General features: G+C 33.7%; 2 protein-coding genes across 2 annotated transcripts; both read left to right on the top strand.

Moving 5' to 3' along the window:
• Positions 1 to 1,513: 1,513 nt before the first annotated feature.
• Positions 1,514 to 7,021, top strand: LOC114380179 (L-ascorbate peroxidase 3-like). The gene is made up of 9 exons (XM_028339132.1): positions 1,514 to 1,708; positions 1,858 to 1,982; positions 2,332 to 2,381; positions 5,259 to 5,324; positions 5,413 to 5,461; positions 5,604 to 5,686; positions 5,776 to 5,855; positions 5,990 to 6,092; positions 6,600 to 7,021. The coding sequence occupies exons 1-9, from the start codon at positions 1,593 to 1,595 to the stop codon at positions 6,789 to 6,791; spliced, it is 864 nt and encodes a 287-aa protein (XP_028194933.1). The 5' UTR covers positions 1,514 to 1,592; the 3' UTR covers positions 6,792 to 7,021.
• Positions 7,022 to 10,190: 3,169 nt separating this feature from the next.
• LOC114378128 (myb-related protein 308-like) lies at positions 10,191 to 11,536 on the top strand. The gene is made up of 2 exons (XM_028336676.1): positions 10,191 to 10,742; positions 10,871 to 11,536. Exons 1-2 carry the CDS (start codon positions 10,480 to 10,482, stop codon positions 11,358 to 11,360), a joined length of 753 nt encoding a protein of 250 aa, XP_028192477.1. The 5' UTR covers positions 10,191 to 10,479; the 3' UTR covers positions 11,361 to 11,536.
• The last annotated feature ends 6,566 nt before the right edge of the window (positions 11,537 to 18,102 follow it).

Genomic DNA, 18,102 nt, shown 5'->3' with positions numbered 1-18,102 from the left:
AAAAATTATCTTGCGGAAGCAACTGTGTACTCTATAGGATGCATCTGTCCCTGCAGTGAACAAGCACAAGTTGGTTCATTTGTCAAAAATCCATACCAAAATTTTTCTACTATACACAACGACCAGCTCTACGAGAATTCTCTAGTTTTAGTTTTTACGTCCGAATGTGTAAAAGTTCTACTTTTTATTTTAATAAATTTTAACTATATTGTAACATATATAATAAACATTAATTTTTTTGCAAATATTTTGAATGCATAAAATTTTTAATTGAGGACACATTTTTTATATATACATTTTTTTTACCAAATATTATTTGTTTATAATTTATGATTTACTTTTAGAAAAAAATATGAATGCTTGATTTACTCTTAAAGTAATATGAATATAAGAAAAGTGATGGAATGACTTAATTGACTTAATTGTAATAGGTCAGGATTGAGTTTGGCTAAAATGTCTACATTTAATTTGGACTAAAAAATTTAAGTTTAAGTCCTATATTTTGTCAGATAGATTTAGGTCGCTCCAGCTAATTCGACTCATTTTATTATCTTTAATTGTAGACTTAACATTTATTGTTCATATAAGGATAAGTATGAATTTCTCTTGCAAAATATAATTCATGACTCATTTAATTCCTGCAAAGTGAGCATATGTGTCAAATGAAAGAAGAAAAAACATGCATGTTATAATCAAAGAATTTGGTTAATAAAACTACAGTTTTGACACTAAAATTCCGGGGTATTTTTATTTTATTTTATAACGTTTGAAAAAAGTTAGTTTAAGTGCCAAAAATCTATTTAAGAAAACAACTAGCGTTCAATATAATAAATACAAAAATAAAAACAATTGCTCTTATTTAGTTTTATTGTTTTAAATAAGTCTAAGTTTTAAACAAAAATCATAAATAATCCATAAGATTGATGCAACAGACTTTGTTGTGTTTACATATGAAAAACATTTATTTAGTGGGAGAATCATGTTTGATGGGGTCTGTGTATAAAAAAATTTGAGACCTTCAATGATCAGATAAAATTCAGTGGATTGGAAAATATTTGTATTTTCTAACAAGAAAAAAAAATAAAAATCATAAACCAAATACAATGAAAAAAGTTTTCAAGATTTTTGTTTAAATACATAAAATTTTATATCAATATCTAAGAAGGAATTTATTTAAATACACAATGGAATAGCTTTTGGACAGATGGGTAAGAAAATCGGGCATTCTCTGTCTCATCTGAAATAAATTGGACATTCTTCAATATTGGCCTTTTGCTGTATGGAGGTAAGACATGATAGACATCTCCTTTACAGATTTTTTAACACTTATTTTTAGTGCATAGTAGTTCTATTACAAAAATCTCAATTTATAGTTTTATTTAATAATAAAAAAATGTGAATGAATTTTGTCCCTTCCTAATTTGAAGCTTGTGAGGCAATTAAGTAATGTGACGTGGCAAGAGAGAAGTAGAATAATAATATGCGATGGGATTGGGAATAGGAACAGCACCCACACCCATACAAATTACAATACAATTATCCGTTTTCCATTCACATTTGTCAGTTAGTTAGCAGAGTGCAGTGACTTGAGAATGGCCTTGCCAGTGGTCGTCGACGCAGAGTACCTCAAGGAGGTCGACAAGGCTCGCCGCGATCTCCGCGCACTCATCGCTAACAGGAACTGCGCTCCTCTCATGCTTCGATTGGCGTATGTACTTCTTCTTCTCTCTCTATCGCTTTTATTTTTTCTTTAGTCGAACAATTTCATGTTAATTCTTAGATTTCGAGTTGGTCAACGCTGCGATCGTGCTATTGTGTTTAGTTTTTCTGTGTTTGAATTAGCTTAATCTGATGCAGCTGGCACGATGCCGGAACTTACGATGCTAAGACCAAGACTGGTGGACCTAACGGTTCGATCCGTAACGAGGAAGAGTATTCTCACGGCGCCAACAATGGCTTGAAGAAGGCTATTGATTTCTGTGGTATGCTTTTTCTTAATTGAGTTAATTCCTTCGCTTTTATCTTTTCCTAAAATTATCATTCAATAATCGTTTTCATTTTGCTAGCTAGCTAGCATATTTGTGGTTAGGATTTTTAATGCTCCGTCCGTGCTTATCTATTTGCACATACTTTGAGTTATTTGAGTATTGAATAACAACATGACATACAGTCTTGAATTTGATTTGTGTATTGTCATGGTCGTGCCTTGTGTTGAATCGAAGCTATTCCAATTTAACACGCTTAGGATGTTCTAACCAAAATAGTATCATTGGTTGGAACTATGTTGGTCTCCTTGTCTTTCTAAGAGTTGCTTATTTTCTGATGTCACAGAGGAAGTGAAGGAAAAACATCCTAAAATTACATATGCAGATCTCTACCAGGTGATCATTTGTTTTCATTCAGTTGCTATGAAAGTTTGTAGTGAATCTGATAATTTTGTAATGAATTCATTAGGTGAAAATTGTAGAATGGGGTCAATGGACTTTCAAACTTGTCTGGCATGTGCATGATAGTTGATTACGGGTTCCATTTTCGTCCACTATCAATTCAAATGACTCTTTTTGTACACTGTTTTTAACTCAAATCTCATGGATGCTGCTGAGGCTTTGGTTTTCCCGTAGTGTTAGGTGGGATTAGTTTATGACTCTTGTTTCTATTTTGTTCCCTGATCATGATTGAATTTCAGTATGATGTGGATGGATGAATCTTAAAAGTTACAGACTTAACATGCCAGTGATGTAGTGCCTTGTTACACTTAAGAGTCAAGACTCATCTTCTCATAATGTTTGTCAACTCTGATTACTTATGGTTTCAAATTGTGGACCACATCCGATGATGCGGCCACAATAATGTGGGACTTGTTGTTGTAGTTGTGTTCACAATCACATCACACCTTTTGATGTGTTTGAAAATCACATTAAGATCTGCAACATAGCACCACAACAGATGCATCACACAGCAATGGGAATCAAAGTCCTCAAACAAATTGTTCTTCATTCTTTCTATTTCTTTACTTAGTAGATTTAAAGTGGATTTCGAAGGGTTGGGGAGATTTTAGGATGTTGGTGAATTAAAGGTGGGATTTGGGAGGGAGGAGCAGGAGATGTGGGATTTTGAATGTGAGTCATGATAATTTACGTTCAGTGCAAGCATAAAATAAGTTTATACCGCAATGGCCACAATATTGAATCACAAATCACAATAGGTACAATTGCAGTGGCCACAAACATGTCTGCATCCACAACCACAATTGCAAAGAAATTAGCAAACTTTTCCTAGTTATTCAGCTTGTCTGGGATGTTTTGTTCATTTTCTCTATTCTCTTTAAGCATAATAATTTATCTTCTTTTCTTGTACTTATTTATCTCTATCCTCTAAGAAAATCCTTTTTCTTTCCAAAGACAACATGGGTTGCTTGTTCTATTTAATTGGATACAGGTTTGCTTTTCTTGGCCTTGTACCTTATCTGTGAGGTTCCAAGGTTTTTGAAAAGTTGTCAAGGAATTATGCTATGCCTTGAATTTGGGTAAGGGGGCTGTTCTGTGATGGAACCATTTTAAGGGGGAGAGCCCAACTTGATTGCTCTTCTATAGACTTCCATTTTTTGAGCTATTTGTTTGGTTAGTTGCTTTATGTGATTCGAGAGCATATGCATTTTGATGAGATTTTGCTATTGATATTAATAACGTGAATTAAAGGAATACAAGTATGACCTAATCCCCTAGTTAGAGAACCTTCTCTCTCAACTCCCAATCTAAATCAAATATTCCACACCTACATTATTCTCATTCTCTCCTATCATGATTATCAAACTCTTGAGTTAAGTCGTTAACTCTTACAAGTTTACAAGTCCACTTACTCTCTGCGAGTTGACTCGTGTACAAACACTCTTTTTAGTAGATTCGGGGTAGACTTAATGCAAACTCGGTAAACTCTTTAGTTTACCACCGAGCCAGCGAGTCAGTAAGTTAAAGAAATTAGACCAAAATACAAGTTGTTTTGGGTTGTTTACTGTACGTTTAGGGTTCAACATACCTCCATTTGGTGTGTTGCTTCTAAATTGAAGAACCCTCTCCTCTAACAACATCAAACTTTTGTTCTTCAACAACATCAAACCCTCGACGAGAATGCTCTACCACTATTATCATCTCTTCAAGTTATTATCTAGTAGTGATGCATTACTACACTTGGTTATTTAAGTATTGTGAAATTTATGATTTACTATTTTATTTATTATGTTGTTGAAATGTTTAATTAGTATGTTATTTATAGGTATTTTGTTATTATTTTTATATGAAGTAGACTTTTATGAGTCTACGAGTCAAGTCTGTGTCCATGAGTTTCAATAGACTCTCAAGTTTGATAACCTTGGCTCCTATTTAACAGATTCCCCTTTCTCTCTCTGTAACTACTTTCTCTATAACAACCTTCCCCTTAACTTCTAATTTCTGCCAACAGGCATGTTGGGCTTAAGAGTTTTGGGCCTCTAGGTATAAACCTGGAAAGGCCTACCTATTGTTGATTGCTGGATCGTATCACATTTGCATTTCCCTTAATCAAATTCTAGCCCTGCCTCCCAATTATTTAAAAGGAACTCATGATCTGTTTCATTCTGCCCAGTGCCCACAAATCTCTATCAGCTCAAAAGGGAGGGGGAACAAATCCCTAAAACAAGAATTCTGGGTAGCTATATCTATTTTGTATTAGTAGCAGTAATACACCTAGAGGTTGCTAGTTAAGGAGTGTACAGGAGTACAATTGAAGTTCAAGCATCTATGTAAGTTAATGCAATGAGTTTCAAGTTTTAATAGCTTAAGCATTTACCTGGTTGTGGTCCAATTCTTTTGTAGCTAGTTTTTGAAATGCATATAGTTAACGTTAGTGCCTAGGATTTCTACAATAAAGGTGAATACCGTTTGATTTTCTTATACACTAATGTACTAATGTTAAAGGTTAGCAAATATCAGCAATTTGATATTCTGAAAATCAAAATCTCCCTTAAGATTACTGAAATAATTTATATCAAAATCAAGCATTTACTGGATTTTTGTGTATATCACATACAAGCCATTTAAATCCAATGAGTGCATGAGTCCAGATTCTGTTGAAACAGAGAGGGAGGAGATTATCACTCATTGATAGGTCATACCTTGTTTAAAACAAGATTTGCATTCATAAGTAGAAACGGACTTAAACTAACTGCCATATAGATTATACAAATCTGATTAAAAATAATTTATTTGTCCTTGTGCTTCCAGCTTGCGGGTGTTGTTGCAGTTGAGGTTACCGGGGGTCCCACAATTGATTTCGCTCCTGGTAGAAGGGTATGTTGTGCCATGCCTTTGGTCAGAATATTAATTGTTAGGAAATCATCGAATCTTGTTTTGTTAATGTAATTTTCTGTTCTTATAGGATTCAAAAATATCTCCTAATGAAGGGCGGCTTCCTGATGCTAAAAAAGGTGTTTTTAAATTTTTTTCAGTGATAAAACTATTCTCTTCACCTGGACTGTGAAAGATATTCTATTTTTTGTATTCCATTCACAATGGACGAGGTTATGAATGCGATATGAAAGCATAAAAATATGTCAATGCTGTTGTTAGGTGTTTCACATCTCCATGATATCTTTTATCGAATGGGCTTGACTGACCGAGATATTGTTGCACTATCTGGAGGACATACACTGGTAATTATCCTTTTGTGTAATATCTTTTTATTACTTGCTGTGATTATGGCTAGATATTCTTATCTTACTTTCTGTGGTGATCTTATAAGGGGAGAGCACATCCAGAGAGATCAGGGTTTGATGGCCCTTGGACAGAGGACCCTCTGAAGTTTGATAACTCATACTTTGTGTAAGACTTGTGTTGTATGCAATGCTATTCATTTTTGCTTTTCTACAAAGGCATTTTGTAGAGCTTCACTTTTGCCTTGCAATACCGAAAGAGTTTGATTTTTATCTACAACTAAATATCATCGTTAACATCAGGGAACTTTTGAAAGAAGATTCTGCTGGGCTGCTTAAACTTCCAACAGACAAGGCTTTATTGGAGGATGCTGAATTTCGCCGTTATGTTGAGCTATATGCGAAGGTAATTGAGATTAATTCAAATAACCACCGTGTGAAATTTGTTTGATGCTGTGTCCTAATTTCCAATTAATGTTTCTCTATAGCATTTCATGGGTCTATTTGTTTACTATAAACACCATGAAGCTTGTAATCATATTGCATGAATTATTAGATCAATCTTTTGGCCGGAGGTACCCACTAGGGTTGGCTTAATGGTTGGTCAGGAATTAATAAAACTACGTACTTTGCCAACAATTGACTAAACTTTTGTCTTTTTTCCTTCTTTAGACTAATGAAACTAAAGTTTACATTAAACTAAATAACATGCCTGATAGTGTTAGCACGCACTTGTATGTAGAGTTGTAGAATAACTTATCTAAGACATCAGTGTGAAGTTTCTATTTTGCTCTAAAGCTATTAAAGAAAATTAAGAGCATACTGTTTTCAGCAAAGTTCTGACTGCTGTCAATGCACCATTGAATTGTGTGAATCTGTCTGCCATCTCATTTTTATACTGTCATTCTGGCAGGACGAGGATGCATTTTTTCGAGATTATGCTGAATCACATAAGAAACTTTCAGAGCTAGGCTTTGTGCCAAGTTCAAAGCCGATTTCTATTAAGGATGGGACCATACTGGCACAAGGTGCTGTAGGAGTTGTAGTTACTGCCGCAGTGGTGATCATCAGTTACTTGTATGAAGTTCGCAAAAGAGGGAAGTAAACTGGACTTGTTCATTTCACTTGGCTGTTACGTTTGCGTGACCCTGACCCATAATGTGAAAACAGGGTTCATTTTTGCAGCTTCAGTTTCTGTTTACATAGTACCAATAAAGAATAATGCCACAGCCATTCAGACTTTTTTTTTATATGAATAGACTAAAACTATCCCTAAATACTCAATTTGGTAGCAACTTCCTAATATGTTAATACAAATTTTAGCATTCCCAGTTACGTGTTGTTCTCTGAAAGGTTAGAGGGTAGACATGCTCAAAGAGACTAATTTGTTGTGTTTGTTACGCGCGAGGAAATCAGAATTATGAAAACCGTGACTGCACTAGCCGAGAGAATTGTGAAAATCATGCTTATAATTAGACTGCAGTAGCATAGAGAATTCTCCTGTTAAGTGTTAACCAGGTGTAGATAGTGTTTTTAATATACGATTTATACTTTTTCATTGATAATAAATTGCTAATTTTTCTCATTGTGTTATTATATTAACACTGTATAATAAATATCATTACTTTTAAATTTATTGTTTGTGAAATATAATTTCATAATTGAATTAGAGTTATATAATTAAAATTGTATTATAAATATTATTCATGCGAACAATTTAATTGGATCTATTAACTATAGTATAATTCAAGTCTCCTCATATGATTATGTAAAGTTTAAGTCTACCTTATTTACATATTTATAGGCACAAAAGTCTTAAACATTGGATCATTAATACTTGATAATTATACATCACTCATTTTTTGGTGTACATACATACCCGCGAATGTCCAAGCAATAGGAAAAGCATATTTTTAACATTAGATCATTCAAGCACGTGTTGAATATAATGAAAGTATCAAATGGGGGAGTGGAGGTCTATTTCTTTTTCTTTGATGAACAAAGATACACAAGAGAAGGTGCCATGTATGTCAATGAGCGATTCATCAAATTCAAGCCCTTCAGACAATGTGTCCTATTTTTAAATAGGAAAGAAAATTGAAAAGCGGTAAAAGGAACGAAAAGGAAGACCTACACTATACTATACAACAATGTGAGACTGAGATTGAGAAATATCGGAATCTGCGGTTGGTGTCTGCCAATACTGTCACAAGAAAATTGTCTCCTTTGTGAGGCAAGGCTATTAATCCTATTATTGAATCTTTTTAAAAATGTTATCCACTAGTATATAGACATAGCAGAAAAGGTTCATGTTGAGGAAGACACACATGTGGAGGACAGCCAAAGAGGTAGGTAAGGGGCTTTTAGAAGTTAGGACAGCCTCCCACGAGTACCTAAGCACATGACAAACTCGTGTTGCTGTGCTGGCTGTCACCACACACTACAGAAACAAAACAATCATGTAAATGCAAATCGTACGCCACAGACTCACTCTCTGCATAATGTAATGTATATATTTTCCTTTCAATTTTTCATCTTTGTTTGATTTTCTTCCCATCCCATGTGGTGTGCAGCAAGAGAGAACCCCTTAGGTTGCTCCTCCTTTTTGGGTTAGCTAAGAAGCTCATTATAGGCTGATCTTGTGTAATAATTACACCCAACTGATAGCGACCATGACTACTGATGCTCAATTTATTGATGTGCGCTGTTTCGCGCCTTCCTCCATCATTTATTATTATTGCTAGTACTAACCCTTTAGTATTATACGCACATTGCATCTTTTGGGTACCCTACGAATTAGAGTTAGGTAGTGTTGTTACCTCACCCAATAAAATATCATACAATTATGAATGCAATTATATGCTCATGATCTTAGCTGAGTTGTTCATTCTCTTTAAAAACACAGAGGATCATTTTCTTTTGCACATTAAAAACAGTGCGTCAAATTTTGGTTTAGAAGCAAAATGCAGTTAAAATGAGATGTTTTCACTAATTAAAAAAAAAGAGGTTTCAAGTGTGGTAACGTAACTCAACTCATGTCATTATGTGCCATAGTTTAACATATATAACTGGTGGAGGATTTGGTCTAGAATTGCAAGTACAGTCAGAAAAGAGTGAAAAGGTGGGTGAAATACTCGCAAATAATTACGCCCATGTGGACTGAATCTTTTCCCCACAATATTGGTGCTCTTCCTCCTTGAAAGCAACCTGTACCCATGAAATATTAACTCTTACCATCCACTTGACGTTCACACAGGGAAAGAGAAAGAGTGGATAACTATGCACTTGGGGGGGCGATTATGACAACAAAAAGATGAATGAGTCCCCCAATCCTAACCTTTCCCTAAACTTGCAACACAAGGTTTGGGGGAGGGAAGAGGAAAACGAAAAGTGGAAGGTAAACCAAAAACAAAGTCCATATACAACCACTACCACACTCACTCATTTGGCATTTCCCATTCTCCCCTTCTCTTATTTCAACCCCTCCTCCAACACTTCTAGAAACTTATCTATTTGATTTTGATCCCTCTCTTTCTCTCTCATGCATCATAATGCACCAATAGAATAAAGAACCACAACTACCATTACCATCTCTATGCTTATGCACATGAATAGCCAACTACTGATACATTTCTTTCAGGAATTGCCCGTTGCAACTAACTTACCGAAATTGCTAAATTTTTTTAAAGGAAATTTAACCCACACGAAGCTCTTATGTTTAAGGCATGGTATTGACTGGTTATCCACATGTACTGTATTTCTACATTAAGTGGTGATTTTCACGGAACTAGTAAAATTAAAACTAGTGAATAATTGTTAAGTGCCGTAAAACGAACTATTATTAGAATATATATGTCAAATTATGTTAATCATTGATGATCCAATGTATGCAGAATCTTTTGGACACAGAATTAAACTATTGTCCAAAATTAAACTACCTTCGAATGCAGTTACCTGCTGGTTTGAAAAAAACATCTCACCGTCTTGTGTGTGCACACATGTAACATTTTTTTATATTACAATAAGAAACAAAGTTTAGAAAGACGAGAGGTTGTAACATTCCAAAATAATAATAAGAATCAAACGCAGACGTGTTGAGGTAAGTAGATCCTGAATCAATTTGATTCCATTGTCACATGCACAGTAAATGAAATAGCCAATTTTTTAATCCCAAATGATTAAATATAGAGGTAGCTTACTCCTCACATAACCACAGCTTGACATTTCATTGATCAATTATTGAAGAAAGACGGAGAACTGATTTTTTTTTACTTAGCACAAGATTAGTAACTAAGTTTGGATTTTATATTAGGATAACGCGTATGAGATATAAAATATGTTCTCTCTTATTCTAAAAGGGGGCAAGAGATCACATCTTGTTTTGCCTTACCCATACTTTAATACACTCTACTTTACACCAACCTGAAGGTTACGCATAATTAATGTCTTTTAACTAGTTATATCATTGATGCAAATATAGTAGTATAAATATATAATCAGATAGGGAGAGGAAAGAGAGAGAACCAACAGCCACTCTCTCTCTTTAACCTGCCTCACCAACTCGCATCTAGAAGCAATTATAGGGTCTTCCTCTCTTCTCTCTCTATGTTCTGTCCCCTCTACTTTGGAGTCAAAAGCCTATAAAACCACACCCAAACTCCCTCTTGAGCCGGCTTCTTAATTTGTTGCTGCAAGCCAATCCTAATTCCTATTCTCCTATCCTTTTACATAACTCTAAAGTAAGAAAAAATAGAGCAATTTCACAACACAACTCTTAGAATTGTGAGTTAAGTATGGGAAGGTCCCCTTGCTGTGAGAAAGCTCACACAAACAAAGGTGCATGGACTAAAGAAGAAGATGACAGACTCATATCTTATATTCGAGCTCACGGCGAAGGCTGCTGGCGTTCACTCCCCAAAGCCGCCGGCCTTCTCCGGTGCGGCAAGAGCTGCCGTCTCCGGTGGATCAACTACCTCCGCCCCGACCTCAAAAGAGGTAACTTTACCGAAGAAGAAGATGAACTCATCATCAAACTCCACAGTCTCCTCGGTAACAAGTAAGCATAGCAAAACTCATTTCACCACCACATCAATGAATATTAATAATTCAAAACAAATCTTATCTGAATTAAAATAAAAAACAAAAAAAACAACAACGTTGTTGTTGTTGTTGTTGTTGTTTCAGGTGGTCTTTGATAGCTGGAAGATTGCCGGGGAGAACAGACAATGAAATAAAGAATTATTGGAACACGCACATAAGAAGGAAGCTTTTGAACAGAGGAATCGACCCTGCTACTCATAGGCCACTCAACGAAGCTGCTTCTGCTGCAACTGTTACAACTGCCACCACTAATATATCTTTTGGGAAACAACAAGAACAAGAGACAAGTTCTAGTAACGGAAGCGTTGTTAAAGGTTCCATCTTGGAACGCTGCCCTGACTTGAACCTTGAGTTAACCATTAGTCCTCCTCGCCAACAACAACCTCAGAAGAATCTTTGTTTTGTTTGCAGTTTGGGTTTGAACAACAGCAAGGATTGTAGCTGCAACGTTGCCAACACTGTTACTGTTACTGTCAGCAACACTACTCCTTCTTCTGCTGCTGCTGCTGCTTATGATTTCTTGGGCATGAAAACCAACGGTGTTTGGGATTGCACCCGCTTGGAAATGAAATGAAAATTCAACGAAATTATACCAATTAGTTAGTGTTTTTGGAGAGAAGTCGAGAGAATGAAATTCATTAATTTTTTAATTTTCTCTCCTATTTTCTTTTTCTTCTCTTGTTTGTATAAATAATTAGTCGCTGATGCATAATATATAGTACCGGTACAGTTGAACATTTTATTGCCCAATTTTCCCTTTTGTTGTTACTCTTCACTTTCTTTTCTTCCGGCAATTGATGGTAGTCATAAAGAAGAGAACATGAATTTGATTTGGGTTTGCTAATTTTTTTATTTTACAGAGGTCTCTCTTTCCAATTGGAATGAGTAATGACAGCTCTTTTAATTATATTTTACTGTATATTATTCAATAGTTTATCTGCATCATCACATCCCAAGTCGTGGTTAATCTTTTCTGAATTTTTAATGAATTTATTTACATCCTTAGTTTGAGCTAGCCAGAGTTTTGAGTATATAATTATTCGCGGCTTCACATGGATGCATCATACAATTGCGCTACAAATCCCTGCTCCCCTAGATGAATCCTGTGATTTGGTGTTGTTTATCATTGTTGTTCTTATTGTTATGATGAATATTATGTATTCATTCATGCGTCATATATATCCATGTAGGCTTTTGGATGATGATCTTTATTTCCCTTTTTCTTCCCCCTTTGAATTCTATTTGGCATCTTTTTGGAGGCTTTTGGGCTTGTCTTTTATGGAGAAAAATAAAAAGAAAAGGGAGATGATAGATATATCCATGTATATGCAAACAGTAAATGGATAAGCTGAGAGAGGAGGAGAAATTCTTGAGATGGAATGCTAATTACCTAATTAAAGTTAAAATAATGCTCCATATACATTTAAACATTTTTTTTAATTTTTAAATATAACTAATCTCATTTTGTTTTTATTATATACTTACACTCAACTTTGTCACATGTTTATATATTCTCATGTGGCTCAGAAGGATCTTAAATACAGTATCTTCCTCATTTCTACTGAATCACAGTTACAGCTAGCTCAAGTACTGATAAATACAAGACTATGTAAAACGCGTGAATGAACCAGCAGAATCCGTAGTACCACATATTTTCGTTCTGCCAACCTTATTAACATTTAATTATTTAGGCCATGCTCCAACCAACTTCTTACTTCGGTATGTATAGTTAGTGTAGATGCCCAACATACCTAGGTTTTGCTATACTTTATTTTACCTCACACAGAGATCAAGTATGCACTATGCTCTTCTAAATTTGGTGATACGTCTTCATAACATATTTGCAATCAAATTAGAGAAATGATAGATAGGTAAAACTGATAAGATTTTGGATCAATGGATCTAACCAAGTACAGCACTATTAATATATATTAATTAGGTACTTAATTGGTTTCGTCAGGTTAATCAAACCCCAGCAACCCTCAATTAGTTGTATTCACTAAGCACCCTTGTTTGTTTTCAATCTACATCTATATTTATGGTTAGTTATTTAAAGAATGTTTTTTGTGCTGGCTTTAGGTCATGTAATGGTAGTTGCGTAATTATCTTTCCAAACTTTTTTGGTTTAAATCGTGCTTGCTTGGTGCGAGTATGCTTTCTGAGTAGTAGCTACTAGCTACAAAATTGCGTATTTGACGATATATAAGGAACTTTTGCATAGGTAAATGGCATAAATCACATTAAAAGGTGGGAGCAACTAAAATAAAATTGGCAGTAAATTGATCCTACCAACCATTCAAATTTTATCTGCCGCATTAACTCAGGGTCATGTCATGGGGTCAGAGAGCAATTCGATTGGATTGGCCAGTTCTGGGTGCCTTGGATTAATGGGGATGTTTTCCCCAACCTAATGACACTACTACATTAAAGATTGTGATATTCGTGTATATATGGATGAATTCCTGAAATTGTTTTATTAGAAAATTACATTAATTTATTATATAGCATATCTGTATGGAATAAAATATCTATTTTAATAACGATTGATAGAAATTATTATTATTATAGCATTAAAATATTTATATAAGAATTGGTTATATATATATATATATATATATAAAATAATCATCATAGGTGTAGACTTTATTGAATAATTAGTCTTATAGCAATAATGTAAGAATTAATTTAAAACAACACAGAAGTTAGAATAGAAGTGTGAATGTTGTAGAAATGCAAACTAAATTATAAAATAAAAGAGAATTATTGTTAGTAAAAAATCCCAAAAAAATAATTGCACTTATAAGAATAATAAAAATTACAGTGAAAAACATGAATAGTAATAAAACGATTTTATTTATAATTTTTGAATGAAATTCCTAAAGAAGGCTGAAAAGCATTTGTCTTTGGAAAAAGTAGTTAAAGACATTGGATATTAGGATTAGATAACAACGAGCAGAAAGGACAGAACGGGTGGTAGCTAATTTTCAACCAGATCCCAAAACTATGCCCTTCCCACAGATAATGGGGAGCGTCCCTTTTCAACCATCCCTTTTTCCTTTTTCCTTTTTCCAAAGTGTTAGGTAGAGACATTAGAAGCTTCCATAAGAATTTTTCTTTTTATTTCTATTTCTTCACTATTATTTTACTCGCCCCTTGTAAACTTTTTTATTAATGGCGCAGCCAACAAGTGCCCTAAGGTAGGGGACTTTTGTGATTTTAATTTATTGCTTTCTGAGACCGTCAAATAGCAATTGGGAGAAGGGGTGGGATTGGTACTTATTATTATTGTTTCTACATCCTCGATGTTGTTAAATTGGTTCAACCTCCACCCACATCACATGCATGACTTGTAGTGGGTCCTTTTGGATTCATATCTAGATCCTCACCGCATCAAGGAGATTACTAAATAATAGACAAGGATGCCTTACATAAGCCATTGTTTGGTGGCAAGTTCTTTATATCCAATTCTGTTTTGGGGATGTGCATGTGTGTGCATATAGATATGGATCACATGATAATAATAATAATGTTGATAGAACCTTAACCAAACTTGATAAATAGTAGCACACATGTGTGTACATTTTATGGCCATTCCATGGGGTCCGTTATAGGTTAGAGAATAGAGATTGTTCGGACATTTATCTGCCTTCCTCTTATCTATCTACGGGTAAACTGGGCCTTGCTATGCTAATTATTGTTCATTCCAACTTGTTACTATTTTCTTCTTTTTTGTGTGCTAATTATAGGCATGGCATACCGTCAAGTTTGCTAGAATTTAGATTTCACAAGGCTATGAATATGGGGTATTGAACTATTGGTTTACCAACATAGATGAACAATACTGGGAAAATTGTATTGAAGGGCATGGCGGAAAATGGAACATAAAGTAGTAAAATTAAACTTTGCAATTTAAACGTTTAATGATCACTTTGTTTATTTCCTGTTATTTAGGAACGAGTGAATTAAGTGGAAGAGGACTAGTGGGGGTAGATAATGAGTAGTTCCACTTTTCGGGATTGACCATAAAAGTGGACAGAAAGAAAACTAGAAAAGAAAAATCAGCGGTCAACCGCGAGATGGCCTTCCATTGAAATTGAATGTTAAGAAAATCAGAAGGATTGCATTACTAATATATACTTTCGTTTATCTGTCCTTTCTCTAATCCACTTGCATATGCAGTTTTGAGAGAATAAAATGAGACTTTGTAATAAATTATTTTCTTTTCTTTCATTTTCTTAAAGCTAAACAAAGAAAGAAAAAAACATTCTTAATTTCTTTCTTTTTCTTCTGTTTACTCCCTATTTCTTTTAATTTAAATAGCTTAAACAATTATTCATTTTCTCTTCTGTTTTATTTCTATCCATAATATTTCTTTCATCTCTATAGAACTGCAGGTCCAAATTCATAATAGAGATTGTGTCTGTAGCTTTTAATTTCTTTATAACAGTACGAGGGTATCCCTCATACGAAAAAATTTCAGAGATATTTTTTCCGATTAAAAAAAAGTCTTGTCTCATTTTTCATATACCTACTCTAATTATCGTCTCATTATTGGGAAGGATGGGAAGCTGAATGCCGTGCAGCAAACATTATTCATGATTGAAAAACGACTAAAATGGAGGATATCTTTTAGCAAATGGAAAGAAAAAAAAATTACAAAGGGAGAAAACAACATGCACTTCTCTTGTGCGGTAAGGAGTTGGACAAAATTTGAGGGTTCCTCCTTCAATTGACTCGTGGTTGGTACCACTCCCAAAAAGTAGGGATACTTTCCTTTCGTAATCAACAATTAAGAAACAGAAACGAGGTTAATGTGCGAGTTAGGCATCTATGTCTCCCTAGCTAAAGTGGGTTTGGCATTGAACAGGTTGTAGGTTGTAGTTGTACTAAATTTAGGGTTCGGGAGGTATAGGTTGCAGCCATGCACTCTCAAGACACGGAGCTAATTATTTTTGTCGATACTTTAATTTAATCACTTGAGCACATAATTTTCCATTTTATTTTCAAGATCAGCTTTCTTCTATCTAGAGATACTCAAATGCAACATGGGCACAAAAGGAAGTTAGAAGAGACCAAGGTGCCGAGGAAATATTTATGATGTTTACCTAACACTTATATTTCATCATTCAAATACATTAGTCATATATCAACTAGGAGTATCCACTGATTTGGAGTGGTTAATATTATAAGAATTGAATACTACTGTATGTATTACATAGAGGGATTTATCAAAATTTTAAGAAAAATCGAAAGTGAGCTAGTAATTAGAAACTTAAATAGTTTGTATAATCTAACAAAGTTAGTGTATGTTTAGATTAAAGTTAGAAAAGTTTAAAAAGTATTTTTAGTTTCAAAGTAACAATTTTCTTCTTCTTCATTTGATGCATTGGAGTTCGCAATTGTGTATTAAAATTTACAAAATTACTTTGCAACCTTTAATCCAATATAACCTTAAACTTCCATATGATGTCATCATTGTATTAAATTTAAAATTAAATTTCACAAATCATGCAAAATAAACATGAATAAATTCATAAATAGGCCTCGAGGAATCAGTTAATTTAGTTGAGAGGATTGATGTTTAAACTTTAAAGAATAGAATTCAGAAGCACTAAAGTTAAAAAAATATTTATATTTATAAATAATGCCTTTATAAGTAATTCTACAAGAGGCAATTTTATTTGGATGATAAAATAAAATAACATATCTGAAAATTAATTTTGTACACCGCATGCACAACAATATTTATGAAAAGGAAGAATATGAAGAATTAATTAAACCTACATTAATCACCATCGAGTGCATGATGAATTTGTGCATGATTCTGTTTTTGTTTTTGTTTAGTACCAGATTTAAGTGTATAATTATATTAAATACTTAAAAATATACAACGATTTTATTATACTTGGACAGAATTTTCGATCACCATCCAACACATGGATTAAATAACATGAGAATTCAAAGCTTAATAAGATTTGTTGATTTTTCTTTTATTGGTAGGCATTAAAGATAATGTCAAAAAACTTATTACAACCCATATTATTCAACCAACTGAATGAAACCTATTTGAAAGATATATCGAATTTGAGTTTTAAGTATCAATAGAAGAGTAAAATATTTTTAAAATTGATCAGACATGTAACTTTTTTCCATTCATTTCTTACTTGATCAGTCATGGGTAGTCCACTTCCATATCTTCAAAAATTAATTAATTAAATAAAATAAAATAAAAGAGAATATCGGAATTCATAACAAATTTATTTGTCCATATATTATTTCATTCTATCTTTTAGGTCCAAATACTTTTGGAATATTAAAATTAAGTTTAATCAAATTGTTGTCTATATTTTAATTCATCACTTCTTTCACATTAAGTCACCGTTTGTCCTTTATTTTTACCTATTAGGATTGGGCTAATGACAAGGGGTGGGAGTAAATGTTGTATAAGTATTTAGGTTCGATTTTCATTGTTGTTACCGTAAAAAAAGAGAGAATTTTTTTTTTATATTGTTACATTACTTTCATCTAAACTTATGTAGTAGAAGTTAGTAATTATATAGAGTTTTGAGTTGATCCCATAAAAATAGCATTATTGAATTGAATAACTAACCTATGGTCTGGGCCCTGAACGTTACCAACTCGAGTATGTTTTGGGGCGGTAGTTGGTAGCCGTCCGACGTAGGCGCATGTGCACTGCTGCGGCGGTGGGTCCTCTCTTTTCTAATCTTTATTGTCAAGAATCAATATATTCCTCAACTCAATATTTCCACATAATACATCTCTTTCTTATCACCAAGCCCTCATCCTATAGTATAATTATTTTCCGACACTTTCTCTAATCTAATCTTGGTTTTAAGGAAAATCTCTCACTTAATTGATTTGATTTAATCCATAATTCTTCTCTCTAATCTCTAGAAGACTATTACATCATGATGGAACACTCGTAGAAAAGTCCATGGATTCGGTGATGTAATCAGCTAGGGAAAAAAAGGATTAATTATATAAAGCGTATCAGAAATTATCTTTGTTTAGGTCTTATTCACTTTATAATGATGAATTCCGAGATACTGGTTTTAAAGTTCCTCTTGTTTAGTCTATTTTTTCTTATATTTTTAGGATATCAGGTAAAATACCAAGAATCCAAGCTTAGGGATTGAACATGAATTGCATCAATTCTTTTATTCTTGTACCGTCAATTATTATATGCAACAATAATTACTAAACGACAATCAATTGTGCTCTTCACTATTTTTCTATATTTGACTGCATTCGGGTGACCTTGGTCCAAGATGACTAATTTGATCTTTGAATATATA

The sequence above is a fragment of the Glycine soja genome, chromosome 12, assembly GCF_004193775.1.
Source record: "Glycine soja cultivar W05 chromosome 12, ASM419377v2, whole genome shotgun sequence".
Taxonomy (NCBI): Eukaryota; Viridiplantae; Streptophyta; class Magnoliopsida; order Fabales; family Fabaceae; genus Glycine; species Glycine soja.
This window is presented reverse-complemented; position numbering and strand designations above follow the sequence as displayed.